Genomic DNA, 20,349 nt, shown 5'->3' with positions numbered 1-20,349 from the left:
CAAAGAAGTTCGCCCTATACCTGCGCTCCTTGACTCGAGGTGATCTTGGCCACTTTACACTCGGAGGGGTTGATTTCCTACTCGGCTTCAACGATCCACGGGGTGTCCTAAGGCCGCTGGAACAATGTTCCCGTCTTCTAAAACCGTGTTTGAAACCCGATATGCAAGAGATACGCAAGCATATTTACCCCCCGCAGCGCAAACACACAATGTTCACGCCTGGATGCCTTCAATCATTTGAAATATGTCGACGGGGGTGGATCGGGGAGGGGGTGGGGGGGTTTGGTAGCATACTCTGGCTCCGTTTGCCTGAACGCCACCGGGGTTTCTGGCTGAGGAGAGCCTCTTCCCCCCGCGCCTCCATCGACGTAGCTTGTCATCGACGGAGGCAGCGTGAGCGCGGAGCCCACCCGTCCCGACCACTTCCAGACCCACACGTCCCATAGCCATGCCTCGGGTCGCCCGCCTGAGCGTATGTGGATTATGGATCGCGGTCCCAGCCCCCCCTTCTCATCCTCGAATACGCCATGTTATCTCCCCCCCCCCCCCCACCCACACTTCTGCGTGTGGGCGCCTAATCACTGTCTGAGAGAGCGGCACTGACGTATCGGACCTGATTCACTCTTAATCTAAAACACTGCTTTCCTGCTTCCTCTCCTCGCCCTTTCTCTGCCCCGATTCTTGTTCAACAAAAAGCAAGAACTTTGCCGAAGCACTTATATGTCGTAGCCGTTCCAATTTCCGACTCTATGCTTTTGATTGTTCAACCCCCACTGTTTAAGTGGCTTTTGATAACGGTGTCTCGTTCATAAATGCATGTAAATGCCATCGGCGCCGCAGTCACCCGCTGTGACATCCTGCGTTGGCCATTTTGAGCCCATAGCTTCAATCATGAGTGTAGAGGTTGAAGGGTTCCAAAAATGAAAAGAAGTGGATTTAGTTAGTGGTTAATGGAAGGGGCAGGTGGGCGAGCCGAAACCATTTCAGTTTGTGCGTCGCCTCCATTAGAAACCCAATGTGCAGAGGGATAAATGGCACGCCGAGACAAGCAGATAGTGACGGGACGAATGCGCTCAGTGGGATATCGAGGAGGAGAAGGGAGATCAGGTGGACGCCGGAATGCAGAGGAGGAAGGGAGTAGAAGGATAAATAAATGGTTGGCGGGTCAGAGGTGGATCTGATGGCCGTTCCTGGTACAGCGCTCTGCTTTCTCCATGAATAATTCCTTAAGCAGAACAGCTTGGCCGGCTTTCAGGGCCGGCCAGGCCGGGGTGAAGTGCTGTGGGGAAACGTCCTGTTTGTCCAAAGCCTCGATTGAATTAGTTATGGCCGCCTGCTCTATTTCCAATGTTCTTTTGGTCTACTTGTTTTTTGCCTCCTTACGCCTGATTATTAGCTTGTTGTTTTCTTTTACGACGTCCATTTTTTCCCGACATCTTTGTTTGACTTACGCATGCTTTGTTAGCATACCTAGCGTTATGAGCTATCGCCGTTGTGTTTTATTTGTTTCAACAGAAATAACAAACTCGGCAGTGCATGCGTATGAGGTGCGATCCGAAGGGTGATGCTTGTTGACTCTGGGAAATTTCCGCCAACAACCCAGTGTCCCCGAAAGTCTGGTCACGGAGCCTCGAAGCCCGAACCGAAAACCCCTTAACCCTGCAGACGGAATCCAAAGGGAACCTCTCCTCCACCGTGAAGGGGGGGGGGGGGGGGGGGGGGGTCCCTCCGCACCCTGCCAGCTGCAGCAGCTGCCTCGCTCGCCCGCTGTTGTCGTCCCCTCTTCAACGTCTCCTCTCGCTCTGGCTCCAATTAGGATCCCCTTGTTTTCCCCCCATGCCCAGCCCGCCTGCGTTCTGGCTGGTGTGATGATCTGCAGTGCTGCAGTTTGGGCCGGTGGTTCATTCGGGTGAATCTCTTTCTCCGACGCTCACGCTCCAGTTGTGACCGGGGGCGGGGGGGGGCATCTGGGACGGAGCGTACGGGGTCCCGCGTCCAAACGGCGCTCCGGGGGAAGATTAAGGGGAGGAATTTGCCCCACTTGACTTTTAGGCCGGGAGTGTTTGGAAGATTTTTGTCCGGTTACGGGATGACGGAAGGAGCTGATCTATTGAGAGCGCTGACACGCACCAGCCCAAACCCCCGCTGTACTATGCGTAGGGTGCCCTACATTAGGTCAACAGCCTTGCTCAGAGGCTGCCACGTGCCTTTCTAATCAGTCTTATTGTAAACAGACTTGTTTGTGTGTGTGTGTGTGTGTGTGTGTGTGTGTGTGTGTGTGTGTGTGCGTGTGTAGAAGGCCAACAACAAAAGGAATGTCCAGAGCCACATCAAACCATGCCCTTCTCATCTGCAATCTGACATGTCACCTGGCAATTTCCACCAGATGCCCATGTCAAATTCTAAACACGAGGTCACACAATCACAGCAGGCTCAGATCACCTGGGGTCACTTGTCTGTTTGCTATTGTTATCCCGTGTGCGTGTGCGTGTGCGTGTGTGTGTGTGTGTGCGTGTGTGTGTGTGTGTGTGTGTGTGTGCCTGCTTGACTGCCGTGGTTCTTAATTGCAATCAACTGTGAAGAAGTAACTGGGTCTGTTTGTATTTTCTATGCCCCGACCCTGGCTCCCCCTTCAGCCATATCCTGCCTTCACGCATTTCTGGAAGTGTGTGTGTATGCGTGTGCATGTGTGTGAGTACGTGCATGATCAACCCACTTCCACGTTGGAGGCTAGGACTGCCATTGTTCCATCTGGAAAGCATCAGAGGGTGGTGGATGGTGAGGAAAGCAGGGCCGATCATGATAATGAGAGACGCGTGCATCGCAGTCGTAACACTGCAGGACAGCGAGACGTGTGGAAGCCCTAGCCCATAATATTCTCCAACGGTCTCACGCAAGCCCTGAGGTCTGCACGGATAATCCCAGATACAACAGGTGGTCGATCAAATGTAATGCTGTCACGTCAAATTAGTCGAGCCCATGGTTAAATATAAATAGTTAATGTTCAGAGTGCAAACATCATTCCAGCTCTGCTTTCGAGCGGCTGTACAGCACATCCCAATACGTAGCCAAAGCAATCCACACGTCGTCGGTGGCTTCCCACCCTATTCCCTTTCGATGACCGGCAAAGGATCTCGCCTATGAATACTTCAGGCAAGCTGAGCGCAATTTCCAGTCGACTGGCTGCCATAGCTACTGATCGTTTTCATTGTCTGGACGGGCAGGACGGAATGAGATGACGTGCGCTCACTCTGGGAGTTCATACACTCTGTGTCTGTGTCAATAGTGCTGTCTGCGACCGTAATCTCAGTGTTGGAAGGTTTGCGTCTCCCCTGGCTTGTTTTCCTCTTTTGTCTATCCCTGCCCTTGTCTAGTGTGTGTGTCTATCTGTATCCGTGTGCATCTTTGTGTGTCTGTGCGTGTAATGCATTATGTCCCGGCCTAATGCATTACATGGCTATGTCTGTGTGTGTGTGTGTGTGTGTGTCTGTGTGTGTGTGTGTGTCTGTGTGTGTGTGTCTGTGTGTGTGTGTGTCTGTGTGTGTGTGTCTATGCATGTAATGCATGTAATGCATTATGTCCCGGCCAAATGCATTAGGTGTGTGTGTGTCTATGCATGGGACACATTATATTCCAGCCTACACGCGTGCGTTTCTCTCGGTTTCTGTTGTTTTGAGCCCGTGGCTATGTTCTAGGGTCTCCCATCAGTCTGGCCCAGTAACCCCCCCCCCCCACTCCGGCGTGAACACACTGCTCTCCCTAAGGGAGGGGAGGTTGCGGTGGATCAGGGAGGTTTGCCGACAGCTGTATTTTCCCTCGGCTGTTAGTCTAGCGATTCCTCCGAATTTCACCATTTTTTTTTTTTTATCAAGGATGGCTCACAATTTGAGCCTGGCACCATTTTAACGCTCCACTTTGGGACTTTCAGTGCTTCAGGTTCACGATCACAGCAGGGGGTCGGTTTGACCCCTCTGTACGACTCGTCTGAGGGAAAGAACACTTAGTGAGCAAATCGCTCCGTGGAGCTCCGCAGAGGGGGGCGAGACCCAGACACAACGGAAAACAGAAAAGCACTTTTTCTCCCCAGCGAAGGACTCTTGTCTTGATGAGGTGACCTGAGGGGCGGACTCCCAGTTGAATTAGGCCGTGGGTTTGACTTTGATTCACTCTTCTCAACTCCCTGTGCTCCCGCAAGGGCGATTCACTCCCGCGATAAAAAGAAACATACAAAAACATAATGGGGGTGGATGGGTGGACTCAGAGTTCACCCGTATCTGTGTCCGTCTAATCGGTTAGCCCTAACCCTACCATGTGCGTTGTGTGTGTGTGTGTGTGTGTGTACCAGGCTGAGGCACCATGTGTTTTGTTGTGTTTGTACCATGTGTGTTGTTGTGTGCGTACCAGGCTGAGGCACCATGTGTTTTGTTGTGTTTGTACCATGTGTGTTGTTGTGTGTGTTTCCCATCCTGATGTACCATGTGTGTTGTTGTGTTTGTACCATGTGTGTTGTGTGTGTGTGTTTACCATGCTGATGTACCATGTGTGTACCAGGCTGATGTACCATGTGTGTTGTTGTGTGTGTACCAGGCTGAGGCACCATGTGTGTTGTTGTGTTTGTACCATGTGTGTTGTTGTGTGTGTTTACATGCTGATGTACCATGTGTGTTGTTGTGTTTGTACCATGTGTGTTGTGTGTGTGTGTTTACCATGCTGATGTACCATGTGTGTTGTTGTGTGTGTACCAGGCTGAGGCACCATGTGCGTTGTTGTGTGTCTACCATGTGTGCTGTTGTGTGCGTACCATGCTGATGCACCATGTGTTTTGTATGTGTCGTGCAGGAAGGATCCTGGACCTGAAGACAGGCACGGTGAAGAAGGAGGGGCAGCAGTCGTCCATGAGGATGTGTATGGGCTCCCGGCGCTCCTTCATCTGCCGCATGAGGTTTGTGTCCTCAACATGTGCACGTGCAACTCTCTCCATGTTTGCCTGGTGAAGACTGCGTATAACTTGTGCTCATATGGATCGGGACAACATTGACTGTTTTAAGGAACAGCAGGAGGGGAGTGGGGGTGTGTGTGTGTGTGTGTGTGTGTGTGTGTGTGTGTGTGTGTGTGTGTGGGGGTGGGTGGGTGGGTGGGTGGGTGTGTCCGTCTTAACAACGTCAAGTTTTGATGATTGAAGAAATAGTTTACTTGTCAAGAACCATCGTCGGAACAAAGTAGAAGAACAAGATTTATTTTCTGGCCATCTGTTGACCACCAGATGTGTAACGAGACAGCCGTTGTATGAACCAGGAAGGTGATATGGTAATATATGGAAAGCCTTTATAAATGTGGATGTATAGTTAGCTGGAATTACCCTCGCAGACACAGGACAGATGGCGTGCAGAAAGTTAAAAGGAAGGGCTGACTACTAGACTTTTGTCTTACTATATGGAGGTGGATTCCGTTTCTTATACCTAACCTAGGTTTTAGTCTACCCATGGTAAGAGACTGACTCACATATGAGGCTGAGCACCACCGACACTGCGCTTCAAATGATGCCTGTGCTTTTCAACTCGCTAGGCTCGTGGTTAAAAATGGCCCAGGACTTGAAACTTGAACCTACAGCAATTAAAAAAATAAAGAATTGCATCGCCTTTTCCTTTAGCACCAGGGAAATACATTATCTAATTCATATAAGGATAATGAATGCATAATGGATACTGTAGAACACACACTCACACCCACAGAGTAACTGACATTTGGTGTATTAAGTGGCTTCTATATTTCGGTGTGCATCTCCAAAGCACTGCGTAATTAGCCACAAAGAAGCTCCCCAGAATAACCCGTCCAACTGTGATTAATTACTGTGTTGCAAATCAATTATGCTCCGGCATTTCCTGAAGCTCAACCGCCGGGTGATTTATTACTGTTACAGGAAATGGCAGTACATATATCTACTGCCAAGTGCAACGAAAAAGCAGATTCTGAAAGTCATTATATTTTAATAGATCACTATGGTTTATTACATCTTTTTTTTAATCCGTGGGCTTGTTAATACGAGGCTCTTAAAATTATTGTGGAAGGCATGTGTACTGATTAATTATGACTAAATTACTATAAAATCACTTCTACTGCATTCGTCACGTACTTATATTGACTTTTGTTACAACTACCTGCAATGATAATAGCAATGAAAATATCAGATTCCCTACACTAGGCAGGCATATCTCTGATGGCAGACATACCATAATATTAACAAGCTACCCCAACCACACGATTCACACCTGACTTTCTTAAAGGTAAGACGTGCGTGTGCCATAACCAATTTCACAGTGCGGTAATTTCTGACGCCATGCATATTTTCGCTTCACAGACTTGGGGGGTGGGGGGGGCAGGAAGTATAAAGAATTGCTGGTATCGTTTTTCTCATGGCGTTCAAGTAATTAAACGACGCGTGTCATATCGTTATCCCAGATCCCAGTGTACGTCAGTGTATATTAATACCTCGCTCGTTTGGAAATCCGTGGTGACCCTACGGCGCGCTGCGACAAATAAAATACCATCCCTACGTTTTACAGAGGACACGGCGTCTGGCGGACCGAGGGAGAAAAATGTCTTTGTTTGGTCTCAAGATGTCTCCTAAGTGAAAACACGGCTCCGGTGGTGAGACCGCTGTGGAATTCTTTTGGGTTTTGTGCTTAGCCCGGCGAAAAATCACACGTTTCCCCAATTATGTTTCCACGTACGCTGTCCCTCGTACCGCTGAGCTAGCGGGCCGACCGTCTGCCGTTCGGGGGGGGGGGTTTGGGGACTGCGATGTCTCAATCCGTCAAGCTTCTGGCCCCCTGCTTATCGCACGCGACAACCGCACTGCGCCACGGGAGGAATGTCCCTCCTGTTTGAGCCTTTTATTGGAGGCACGTTGGTGGAAGGGGGAAACCAGCCCCTCGCCTCGCAGGGGCGCTTGTTAGAGGCTTCCAGACGGAGCAACAAGCAAAGGCTACCTAGAGTTTGAAGCACATCGTTTTCTAAGGGAGGTTATAGGGTGCAGGCCCCCCTTAGGGCCTTGCAGGGGGGAGTGGTGGTAAAGGAGGGGACATCTGTGTCCATGCTGGAGTTATTGCTCGTGGACCAACAAATCGGATTTCACCGGGCGCTCTCTTTCTGTCCGGTTCTGTACAATGTGTAATGTCCTGGGTGGAAGGAAATGGGTTTGTACATGTATTGTCAAACATGGCTTAACAATCTGCTGAAGTACATCCTGACCTCATGTGGAAGAGCTGCTATAGCCCCATTGCTTATCATCACTTAAGGAGAGTTGTTGCAGTTTGGCCCGCTTGTTTGTGTATTTTCGTCATCCGTGTTGTGTGAGACATGTCAACATGGCACATGTTCCAACACACATTACATGCAAGGGATGCCGGTTATAATGTTTTAATTTTTTTTCTAACCAGATAGAACTCATGTCCATTCAAACACCGGAGCATCTTATGTTTGGATAATGATGTCATAAAAAAAGTATATATATATCCGTTGGCTAAAATTGGACGTTAGGTACTGATTCATGTGTTTACTTTGAAGTCTGTGTGCCTGTGTGATAAATGTCTCTGAGCATTGAATCATTTACATTGCGTTTAATCATTCAGCAGATGCCTTCATCCGAAAGCGATGAAGTGAGGCTGAGAACAATCGAAAGCCTACAGTGACTACAGAAACATTCAACGTTTAGAGAAACTGGACTGGACCAAGTGCTTTGTAGCAATACATCATGTGCTGATGGAGAAGTGTATGTAAGATTTTGTGATTCATGTGTGTGTGTGTGTGTGTGTGTGTGTGTGTATGTGTGTGCAGGTGCGGCAGCGCTCCCCTGGATCACATCTCCCTGAACCGGCTGTCCAACATGAGGAAGAGATACAGGTGAATGCAACACACACTCACTTCCTCTCTTTACTGATGTTTCTCCAGTATTCCTCCCCTCCCTTTCCCTCAACCAACGATTTTTGTGTTCAAATACAATGGATCACACAACCCCTCTCGGCTAAGACAGGTGTTTGTGTTGGTGTGTGTGTTTGTGTGGGTATGTGTCTGCGTCTGTGTGTCTGTGTCTGGGTGCATGTGTGTGTGCGGTTGTGCAAGCATCTGGGTGTATTTGTGTCTGCATGTTTGTTTGTGTTACTGTTTGTGTGTGTGTCTGCATTCTGTGTGTGTGCATTTCTGTCTGTGTGTGTGTGTGTGTGTTTGTCTGCGTTTCTCTCTGTGTGTCTGCGTATCTGTCCCTGTGTCTGCGTTTCCGTCTGTGTGTGTCTGTATCTGTGTGTGTGTGTGTGTGTGTGTGTGCGTTTCTGTCTTGTGTGTCTGCGTTTCTATCTGTGTGTGTGTCTCTGTGTGTGCCTGTGTGTGTGCCTGCACTCACATGTTTTCTCTTTCATCAACAGAAACGGCCTCGGACCCTCAAAGGAAGGAGAGGCTCAGTACTCGGTGGTGCATTGCACAGGCTACATCAAAGCATGGCCCCCTGCAGGTACACAAACACCCCCCCCCCCCCCCCCCCCCCCCCCCCCCCCCCCCCCCCCACCAGCGCATCCACCCTCCTCCTCAATCTCAGCACCACTCAACGGCACACTGGGCCATCTGTAGTCCGACATCTTCCAGCGCTCGCCGTCACAGCCCTTCACTTGTCCCGAGGACGGTGTATTGTCTGCGGGGGCAGGGTGGTGTAGTGGCCAGAGTGGTCCGCTCCTGAATGAGCGCCGTCTGCCTGTTTTGGCCTCCTCGAGTCTGGATGCTCATCCCCTGGCCTGCTTCTCCGTGGTTTCTGTCTGGATTGTGTGTAAATGGATTTGGATGAACGAGTCTGGTGAACGGCTCAATGACCCTGGTGTCTGTGTTGGCTGTGTGTGTCGGCGCGGTGTCAAGGCCAAGAGCGGTGGCTTCTATCAGATCCTGAATGAACAGGCGGGTCTTCTCTACAGAATGATTAAAAACGAACACATCCCCCAAAGAGTTTTGGATGACCTACAACGCGACTATTCTCACAGCCCTGTGACAATGGCTGCCAACCGTAGCTGATTGTAGTGGTAATTAATACTCGGTCTAAAGAAAAGAAACAATCAGCAAAAAAAGACATGAATTATTTTCTATAAAGGAAAAAAAAAAGAGGTGATGGAGTTTATCTGTTGGCTGTGTCTCGAGGGGGGAAGGCATTAACACGCAGGCATTTATCTTGCTGTTATTTAATCACATTTCAGTGTCAGTTACCAACCGTTTGTGAGCGAGAAGGGGCCAGGTGCTTTCGGCTCAGGGTAAAAGCGGGTGTTCACGCTGCAACAGATGGAAAACAAATACGGGGCAAAATTGATGCGGGGGCGGACAAAAGGAGGATCTGAAGGAGTACATTATCGAGAGCGGAGGGCTGAAAAGTGTTCAGCAAACAGTTCCTACGCACCGTCAAGTGTGTACATCGTGGATGCTCTCCCGGACACATATCTGTCTCACATTTTTACGCCGTTCATGTGCGCTGATTGGGTAGAATTGCTCTTTTGTCCGTGGGATGAACCCCTAATTTCCTTTTCTCACGGATGGCACAGAGTATTGGAGGAGGTGGTTTCTGTTCCAAATTTCTGGTGCAGCCGATGTTAATATCATGGAGCCACTGTGGCTATCGCTGGTCTGTTCTTAATTGTTTGTAACTGTCGGAATGTCTGCATAAACAGGTTGGGTTGCACAACGTTCCCGCCGTCGCACGCTCTGATTCCATCTTCCGTGCCCTCACACATACGCACGCGTACGCGTGTAAACACACGCATACACATACGCACGCATACACATGTAAGCACACACACACATACACACACACACAGGGTCTGAAATTGTCATCATCGATGTGATTGTGACCAGGTGTCCATAATGAATTGAGGACAAAAAGCAGGCATCCAGAATAAGAGCCCCGCTCAGCACTATGAAGCGACCGGGGGACGTTATGTGTTGTGGATGTGCGCACACACAAACACGTTCCATGTGTGCTTCAAAACAACTGGCGGGAGCCTGCCTTCCCCAGTCTAAATATATCCCCTTGGAATGTTTCTAAAGAGAGATAGGGACTATATATAACACAGATGCGTACCACAACTGCTGAACACACATGAAAACGATCACGACACATGGCAAATTCTCAACCCAGTCAGGCCTTTGATCATGGAGATAGAATATGTTTTTGTTGAATGGCAACGATGGGACCGAGAGCCAAGGCAGCAGATATCATGCACATATTATCCCTGTAGTCCTTTCATCCATGCTTGGTGGCTGAAAGGGCTTCACGACACCCCTGCTGTGGCAATAACCAAACACGGGGGGGGGGGGGGGGATATTTGCTAAACCCACAGACAAATGGCTCTGTTAGAGAACGCACGAGGACAAAGGTGACGGCGTGTGTCTGTGCGGGCATGACATTTGAAGAAGACATTGACTGACAAATCGGTAAACATGGAAAATTGGTCCATTATGGAAATCGAAGTCAGTCGACAAGAGAAAGAGTTTCAATTCACATCCTTAGTGAGCCTCCCCAAAATAAGAGAGCAATTTTGTCAATTTCATGGCAAAGGTTTTCATTTATTTGACTGGAGCTTTTCCAGCAGACTGTATAACGCCTCTTCCTTACTCTATGGAGAAGCCTTCTATTTTGTGACAATATCCACAGTATGAAATTGCAGAACAGTTGGTAATAGTACAAAATATCCAAACAAATGAAATGTCAAACCCTTTTTTACATAAAAGTGACACCTTGCTTTGGCAATGACAGGAACCCCTGTCAGACTGCGGGTCCATGAAAATGTCCACCGCAAACAAAACATTTATTTGTAATCAACCACGGCTTGGAGAAAATTACATTTCTTATTGTTATGGTAATATTGCGGGCCGTGTGTATCTGTCACTCTTTGTCTTGTCCCTCAGAAATATGCTCTGAGTGATGTTGTGTGGTGGATCAAGAATTTTGTTATTTAAATGAATTGAAACCATCGTTGGGGTTCATGACAGGTGAAGAACGATGTCAATCACCTCAAGGTACAGATGCGTTTGAAGGACATCCCCGTAGTCGTATAGCTGCTGTGTTACTCAAGGGGTTGACTGTTTATAAGGGGCGATTATGCAAGAATTTAGTATTGTATGTTCATATGAGGTCAGTTGTACATATTCATTACAAGAATTCTATACACGGGTCTTATTACCGTCTCATAAATGAACAGGAGGGTCACCTGATTTCGGTCGGTACAAAAGTGTCAATTTTAGAGGGTAAAGAGTACGAATTGGTTGTTGTTTGCCCTCAGGGTGAGCGATTCCCAGTAGCTGGAGTTAAGCCTCCAAAGCCCTCTGTTGTGTGCTGAATTCAACGAGATTCCGATCCGAAACCCATTTCTAAATATTTACTCCCAGCATTTGGCAAGACAGAAGGTGGTCGGCCCTTGTGACACACCATTATCAAACCTCAACTTTAGTTTACTTCCAACGGTCTTCACGTAAAAACAAACGTATTGTCATTTCAGTATTTACACTCACCCACCTCTGATTTAATTGACTGGGCCTCGATGTACGTCACGATACTGATCGGCAACGCATCATGCGGTTTATTCTGAGAACCTCAAGGACGTGAGTCATGCTCTTCCACGATCGGGGCCAGCACTAACAAGCACTGCCCAATGCCGTCGATAGTGAATCAGGGTTATCATCGTTTGAAGCGCTTTCCGTTCGACTATGGGGATCTGTGCAGAAAAACATTGTTATCAAATTCCAAGATAGCTGAATATATATTTTTAGATCGGCCAAGGACTTTGACAATGGGCAACTTCTCGAGAGCAACTTGACAACCGCTCGTTGACAAATGCGTCTCTGCTTTGGCTTCCCTCGTGTGTGACTCTGTCCAGATGCCGATTGTCATCACTGAGGAGCTGTTTGTTTTAGGCCAGCTATGATTAATAATTCACATTTGAACCTCTGCATTGACTCATGAATGTTCATAAACATTCTGTGCGAGTCGCTTTGTTTGTCGAGTCGAATGCTTCGGCATGGGACAGGACAGGATTTGGCTGAGGAGGGAGAGCGAGGGAGTCTGGCGGTGTCCCTGAGCAAGAAACCAAACCCTATCCTAACCCTAACGGCTCCCAGCGTGCCGGCTGTTGCCTTGCATGGTGACCACCGCTTTCGGTGTGAATGTGTGCTCATGAAGGGGTCATTGGTAGGCAGTATTGGAAAGTGCACCGCTGGCACTGGCTAGCAATTTGCTGGATAAATGCAGTCCATTTACCATTTACCATTTGAGCAAAACTAATTGTCATGACAGTGTGATATAGGAATTGTTCCTATTTGTCTGATATGTTACATTTGAACTCACATTTGTACCATCAACTCTCTCTCTACCTCCCTCCCTCCCTCCCTCTCCTCCAGGGATGACCATACCAGACGAGGACACCGAAGCGGGACAGACTGGTAAATACTGTCTGGTGGCCATCGGCAGACTGCAGGTACGCACATGAAGTTTTGTGTTACTTAAACATGGGATATGCAACACTCAAGATGTGTTGCATATCTTGCCACACTCAAGATATGCAACACATGCAAGCACGCACGCACGCACGCACACAGTGGCACACATTCAATTGCGCAGGTCATAAAAAGGCCCATTTGCATGCATGCCGGACTGTTCCCAATCAACCGGAGGCGATCAGCAAGGAAACTTTTTTTTGGGGGGGTCCAGGATTGTATGATAAGTGCAGTGGAGGAAAGAGGTGACCCACATCCTGTCGTGTCCTCCCTCCAATACGATTATCTTTATCGCCCCCTCTCCTATCTATCCTTCTCTCTCTCTCTCTCTCTCTCTCTCTCTCTCTCTCTCTCTCTCTCTCTCTCTCTCTCTCTCTCTCTCTCTCTCTCTCTCTCTCTCTCCTTCTCCCACCCCTCATCACTAATCAGTCCGACCTGTCTCAGCCAACTCCCTTCAGAGCTCTGCTTCCACTCTCCAAACCTTGGCTCTGCCCAGTAATATCAGTGCTCCATCAAGGCTCCCACGGTTCTCCCGTGGTACTACTCTGTGCTTTCCCCTGATTCCCCCCCCCCCCCAGGTCAGGTGGTCGGGGGCTTAGCAGCTGACGGGCACATTTACCCACCGCAAGCCTCTGAGAAATAAAAACTATTCAGGCAGATCTGTTGCGGTAACGACCCTGCTTAGCGTGGGGTGAAAGTGTCTAAGCCGGGCCGAGCTGTGTGGCCCCTGCCCCTGGCTGTTTTGGTTGGTCCTTTGTCTTGGGCAGAGCTCGTACGCTAACACAGTGAGCCCTCGCGTGCCAGGAGACGTTAGTCAAGCTCGGTCGTGATCCCCTTCGTCCGTGAGCCCCACACACTTTTTCAGGGTTTCTTAGCGCCTGGCAACATCAGCACTATGGCACCTGTCTGATGGTTCGTGCAGGAGTGGTACTTGTTCTTTAAAGAATGGTGTTGTGGCACCGGTTTCGGGTTTTATAGTCTTTTGTTTTGTGATTTATCTAATCTGAATTCTATACTAGAGTGTTTTTGCCATTTTCTGATGACAATTGATTAAATCATTTGTGTATCCCTAAGGGTATGGTTGTTTCCTATTTGTTGTTCTGCCGTGAAGGATGTACACTGACTAGTCTGTGTTCAACTCCTAATTAGTTTTATTATTGGTTTTGACCTCATCTGACCGTATTTTTCCTATTTCCTCATTCAATGTTTAAACTGTATCATTAACTCCTTCCAACAGGTGACCAGCTCTCCTGTTTCCATGGATATGAACGGCCTATCGGTGCCCACCGAGTTCCTGTCCCGTCACAACTCTGACGGCGTCATCACCTTCGTCGACCCGCGCTGCATCAACGTCATCGGTTACCAGCCGCAGGTCAGTCGCACAGACTCTTAACTTTAGTTTTAAAACTACATTTGTCTCCGAACCGTTCAGTTATTCAGCAGCAATGGACTTCTCAGACGGATTCCACCTTGCAGGCGGTCAGAGTTAGGCATCGTTGCTCCGAGATAACTCCAGGTAGACTCCAGACACCGGGGACTGAACCCGGAACAGGCCTGGAGTCAAACACCCAAGCCGGCCATTAGGCTGTCCTTCCCCGTATAATGATATAAGAATACTAAAAGTGTCCGTCTTCATTTGGCGGGGAAACGGCGACGAGACGGCGATGACAACGACGGCAGGATTTTTTTGCTCCTTATACTGTCAGACTGGAACTGTGTCCGCGTCTCGACTCTCGAGACCAAAGAGTTTAGCGGTTCGGCGTGTCAGCAACTTTTCTATTTTCGGCCGCTTTCGTTTTCTCCCCCTTCAAACGGGGCTTTTTATTACATTGAAGAACGGCCTTTGAAGTGGTAACCAAAAACCCCGCTCGCTCCTCCACTACCTCTGACCTTTTGTGCAAGCGAGTCCGCAATGCGGGGGAAAAAAAGCAATGTGTCTAGGGGGCCCCATTTCCCGTAACCCATCATGTGAGCTTTTTTTTTTTAAGGAGGAGTTCTGTTAGGGGAACACTGTGTGCTCGGAGTGGATCTATGTGTTCTGAGATTGGTTCCCCCCCCCCACACGCGTGCCTGCCTATCATGGCCGTGCATGCATTCCAGCGCAGTGCAGGGGTTATTGTGTTGCTGCGGGTAGAGAAGCGGGGGGGGGGATAGAAAGAGCACTTGCCGTTCCTAGGGAGCGGCGTTTCCTAGAAGGCAGCCAGCCTCTCACCTCTTGACCTTTGGATCGAGGACAGCCAACACGTGATTCTGTTTTGCAGGCGAACCGGGGAATAATAACGAGGCCTGTTGCCTCCTCTGGCTTGATGGGTTTTGTATACTTATGAATATCTTCTAGTTATAATTATTCACGTGCTTGGCTCTCGGGGTAACATATACGATTATAAAATCACATTTCATAATAATAATATATATAATTTAATTTAATTTAAAGTAGTTGAACCCTACGGTGACCATTTAATATCAAAACACTTCCAATGGCTTTTGAAAGGTTTCCACACAATAAAACGTTAAGGAGATTAAATCAAGTTAAATTTACATTGATATTGTTTTCATAACAAAGTTGATGCATTAAATATGAAGGCTGTCTTTAATCTGTAAACCTAAAATTGGGCCAGCCAGGCACACAGTAGCTGCCTCCTAGGGACACATACCTTTTGAGACACGTCCAGGAAGTGACTATGGCACAGCTAAGGTAGAACCAGGCATAATTAATGCCAGATTATCTTTTGCAATGTTTAAAAAATGTTGGACACAAATGTGTTATTGATTGCTTAACATTATGTATCATAAACGTGTATTGTGCCTTATTTATTTCGGGATTCTTATTCAGATCCAAAATATATACTGTAGAGTTTGCATTATGCTTTGCTGTGTGCGTATAAAATGACGTCTTCATTTATTTAGTCATTTACCCCTCCATATGTCAGTTCACCTCACCTGACTGATTCATTCTCTTAACCCGACTCAACTGGTTCCCTCTGGTTCTCCCTCCACACAGGACCTGCTGGGCAAAGACATCCTGGAGTTCTGTCATCCAGAAGACCAGAGTCACCTGAGGGAAAGCTTCCAGCAGGTACAGAGCCGGCACGCCGGTTAGATCTCAACTGTTTGGTCCTGGAGGGAAGGGGTGGGCGGAGAGGGAGCCTCCATCACAGCCATATGGAGCCCATGCTGCTTCCACTCCATCTCTGACACTATCCACTCTCTCTGCAACCTGCTGTTCCAGAGACTTCTGACGGATGGAAACCTAGCTGACAGCCCGTGATGTTTTCACTCGCTCCTTTTTGTCTGTTCCCATATTATATGAGCATGCATCACTTCCCCTAGTATACATCAGACAAGACCAGGGGACTGCGAGGTTCATGAATACAGACAGGGCTGTCTGCGTGACACATTCCATATTTATACTGTGTGTGTGTGTGTGTGTGTGTGTGTGTGTGTGTGCGTGTGTGCGTGCGTGCGTGCGTGCGTGCGTGGTCCATATTTATGCTGTGTTTGTAGTCCATGTTTTAACTGTATGTAGTCTATATTTCGAGTGTGTAGTGTATATTTCAGCTGTGTGTGTGTCTGTGGTCCACATCTCTGCCGAGGGTAGTTTGTACCACGCTGAAGACGCAGTAAATCACAGGAGCCCAGAACACTAACTGCAGACAAACGGCTTTGGCTATGGGCCACTGGCGTGTCAGGTGCCATTACCGTGTTCACGTGCTGCTCGCTAACGCGATTAAAAACTAATGAAACAGTTGGACTCTCTACGTCCGCCGTAACTCATCCTGTTAACGTATCCGCGGGCAACCCAACAGCATTGTTATCGTCGACACCGGCACACACGGACGCACACACACACGCGCCCTAGCGATATCGGACACACGCACACACGCCGGCGATGTCAACAAACAGCAGAGTGAAGAGAGGCTCCATCTTGCCCTGACTCTCTGTACCTCATATTTATTGTCATTGATGTATCATTAGCCCCTCCCCAAGTGTCTCAATTGACATTTGAGCTGACATTTAAAGCTTGCTTTCTGACAATAGCGGTAATATTAATACGATTCCTCTATGTCCTGAAGAGGCTAAGCCTCGCTGGCTGGCGAGCGGTCGCGCCGGCCCTGCGGCGAACATCCCACCCTGCAATAACAACCGCCCGCTTCTCCCCATCAGAGTTCAGAGGTCAGCCACCTCTCTGGCCCCAATAGGAAGCTGTTGGGAGAACAGATTCCACCCCCCCCCCACCCACCCCCGCCTGTCGGACTTGAACGGCCAGCCCCGGCGTTTCCTCGCGTTTTACTGGTTCATCTCAGCCAGGCGTGCCAGCTTGTGGATAGAACCAATTTCATAGTCAGATGGAAAACGAGTGTTCTGACTCCTCTGGAGGAGGCGGTGCGGGTCGCCTGCGGGGTAGGCTCCTCATAGCAGACGTATGGATGGCAGGGAACAGAGTGAGCCGGGGGCTGGACACGGAACAGAATACAAACAACTAGGGGGTGGATCAAAAGAGACATGTGGGGGGCGGACACGGAACAGATTTCAAACATGTAGGGGGTGGACATGGAACAGAATACAAGCATGTAGGGGTTGGACATGCAACTGAATAGAGACATGTTGGGGGTGGACATGGAACAGAATAGAGACATGTTGGGGGTGGACATGGACCAGAATAGTGTGTATCTACACTACTGAAGTGCTGTGTAACAAGTGGCTCCGTTCGCTAGTTTGGAGCCCTACTAGAATTTGTATTTTGTATTTGAGTGTTTTTTGCTTGGCTTTGGTTTCATGGAATGATGCAGAAGGAGGAAGAGAGGAAGAGCATAGGTTTTGCTGTCATAAATACAGAGGGGAAGATGGACGATTGCAGATCTCACGGTCATGCTCTTCACAGAAGAATTGAACCGTGGGAACAGTGCTGTGTCCAGCCCCGCCCTAACACCACCTGTGTGTCCTCCTCTCTCCCTCCCCCTCCTCCCAGGTGGTGAAGTTGAAGGGCCAGGTTCTGTCGGTGATGTACCGGTTCCGCATGAAGAACCGGGAGTGGATGTTGATCCGGACCAGCAGCTTCACCTTCCAGAACCCGTACTCGGACGAGATCGAGTACATCATCTGCACCAACACCAACGTCAAGTGAGTGGCCGACCGACCCCCGACCACTGAGCCCCCGAGGCGGCCGCGAGCCCACCGCCAGCGGGCTTACACCACGCAACAACACGGAACGGTGTCATGAGTATGTCACGGATATATATGCCGTAGACTTGCTCTCTGCCCTCCATGGCTGTTTAACTTCCCTTTGAAGCTGCGTAGCGAGTGGGAATTATAACTGCATGCAAACAACAATTGGAGTAGCAGCACAGGAGAGTTCCTGAATCACTGCCTCACTACTGGATAATGGGCAGAGTAGCAATAGGAGGTTAAGATGGAAAATTGCCTTTAAAAGCATATCATAGCATAACTCTGCCTTTATTGTTGTAATACAGCACAGTTGGCCATTTCTATTTTAAAAACAATAGTGATAACAGAAATTTCAAATCCTTCACAACTAAATATATATATATATATATATATTAGAAGTTCTGGGGGTGTGTCCTCTTCTGGGGGGAAATCCCGCATTTACAGTAAGGGACAAGTTATGAATGAAAATAGTGGTTAATGTGACTACATCTGGGCACTCTTCGCTCAGAGCAACCAGAGTTGTGTGGACACTGCAGCCCAGTAACACACACTCTCTTGTGACTTCCATCACCACGTCCGGAGTCAAACACTACTGGCTCTCTCCTCGACCGGGAACTAATATTTACTCTGTGCCCGCCGCGTAAAGGGAGCCACTGTCTCGACGCCCTTGCTAGCTCCTCGCCGTGCCCAATATAATATTGACCTAGTAATATTGATCTGCGAGCTGTTATCACGGTATTGGACCCCGGAACCCTAAGCAGGCCCAGGCAGGATGTCAATAGTATCGGGAAGGGACGTTGGTCAGCATCGTGTCTGCGCATCATCGATGTGTTGCCGTATTGTGGCCCTGCCGTGTTGTGCATTAATAGGCTCTAAAAAATATATGTATATTAAAGAAAAATATATCACTATAGCATCATTTTGTGTCATTGTACCATAGTTTGTTGTTTGGTTGAAGTATAGTGGTTAGCAGAGGTCGCTCATATGCAGGCCGCAATCCGGGTCTGGACCCAGACATGGTCCTATCCGGTCCGGACCTATAACCAGACCTATTACGAATAATTTCCTTTAGACTGAGACATTTATAGCCTTTAGGCCACTTGTTTAGCAGCCCAAGAAATCTGCCCAAGGAATCTGTGCATTCCGATAAGCTCTGCGACCCAAGTCACCGAGTGTGATATGCAAACACAGGGGAGAGACAAGAGAGCAAAATAAACAGGAGACAAAGAGCTTTCAATCAACAACGGACAGACACGAGACTGTGGCGTTTATACATGTTGACCGTGTTCGGCTGCACATCCAGCTGGGAGGCAGCTCTTTCTGTGAAGAGCACATTTTGTTAAAGACTCAGAAATGAGCACCTACACACGTGCATGAGAATGAAGCTGACACCCTTCCAGCCCAAATTTAAAATCCTGGCAGGACAAGATGGAGCTCACTTCTCTCACCGAACCATAGAAAGCGAGGGAGTGGGATGTCACTTGTAAGAGGGGAAGAATGAGGAGAATAGCTGTTAAAGCTGTCGACTTGTAAAGATGTGTTCAGTTTGCTGATTATACAATTGTTGATGCTGTTAATATGTGAAATGGAGTTTACCAAAAAAAAGAAATACGGAAACTGAAGCTGCAGAAAACTTTTAAGATGCAGATTTTTCAAAGGCTCTCTGCTCTGTATTGCATTTTAAATCACAGCCCTTATTTTACTTGCAAAGAGAATAGAACATGTTTTTACTATTATTGGAGTGCTAAGTATAATCCCTTCAGCTCAATGTGAAAGCGTGACGATAAAGATTGTTGAAGTAATATTTATATCATAATTAAAACGTTGAATTTCTAAAGTGGTTCAATTGGTAAGAGTGTTAACGTACAATAGAAAAACAACCATATCACGTCAGCGGCTTTCAGATCCACTCTTCAGCCTAAAAGTTTCCCAACACATTGTCACCAAAGTGTGAGAGTAGTTCTACTTCCAATTATCACAAAGCAAATGGGTGGTTTGAACATTTCACTGCAGGACTAGTGCTATTCACCCGGCCATAGATCACACAGGCGCTGCTTTGGGGGACGGATCGCCATGAAAAAATAAACATCCCCACCTCTTCTATCCACGTTTACATAATCACCAACACATTATTATTAGGAGGTGGAACTTTTTAGTGTCTATTGAACTCGTTTTAACATCGAAACAGCTGCTAAATGCGTTCATTATTCAAACCCTTCCAAAATCCTTAACCCTTTTAAAACCATGAATGCTTTGATGGCTGGGGGCTTAATGGCTTGCATATCCTGACACTGGACGGCAGCTGTCAAAAGTGCTACTGGAATGTTTAAATAATGTTTGAATATCCAGCTACAAAATCTCATCTCATATTTTGCCATGGTGAAGATGCCTCAACTGAGGTGTTGACACGACGCGTTCTCTGACGTGTAGCACCCTTTCATATATACTTGATCACTGGGATATTCGGACGAAATGTAAACCAGCCTTCTCCCTTCAGTTCACAAATATCCGTAGACACAAAAAACTAAGAATGTCCTTTAAATAAAACTTAAACAAAGCATTCGAATCACTGTCTTGAGGTTCGAATACCTACCTAACAAACTAATATTCAGGCCGGGTCCTAATATATTGATACTCCATCTTTCATAAGACTGTGATAACGAT

The 20,349-nt window shown here is 48.0% G+C and overlaps 1 protein-coding gene across 2 annotated transcripts in view; it reads left to right on the top strand.

Moving 5' to 3' along the window:
- Nucleotides 1-20,349, top strand: part of arnt2 (aryl-hydrocarbon receptor nuclear translocator 2) — a 52,228-nt gene that overhangs the window by 15,273 nt on the left and 16,606 nt on the right. For both annotated transcript variants that reach the window (XM_079736823.1, XM_079736822.1), the window contains 7 exons: nucleotides 4,840-4,942; nucleotides 7,837-7,902; nucleotides 8,421-8,506; nucleotides 12,424-12,500; nucleotides 13,757-13,891; nucleotides 15,521-15,595; nucleotides 17,489-17,640. In XM_079736823.1, coding sequence (XP_079592949.1) covers nucleotides 4,840-4,942; nucleotides 7,837-7,902; nucleotides 8,421-8,506; nucleotides 12,424-12,500; nucleotides 13,757-13,891; nucleotides 15,521-15,595; nucleotides 17,489-17,640 — 694 coding nt within the window. The remainder of the gene's footprint in view (nucleotides 1-4,839; nucleotides 4,943-7,836; nucleotides 7,903-8,420; nucleotides 8,507-12,423; nucleotides 12,501-13,756; nucleotides 13,892-15,520; nucleotides 15,596-17,488; nucleotides 17,641-20,349) is intronic.

This window comes from Pollachius pollachius, assembly GCF_949987615.1.
Source record: "Pollachius pollachius genome assembly, chromosome: 5".
In the NCBI taxonomy this organism is placed as follows: Eukaryota; Metazoa; Chordata; class Actinopteri; order Gadiformes; family Gadidae; genus Pollachius; species Pollachius pollachius.
This window is presented reverse-complemented; position numbering and strand designations above follow the sequence as displayed.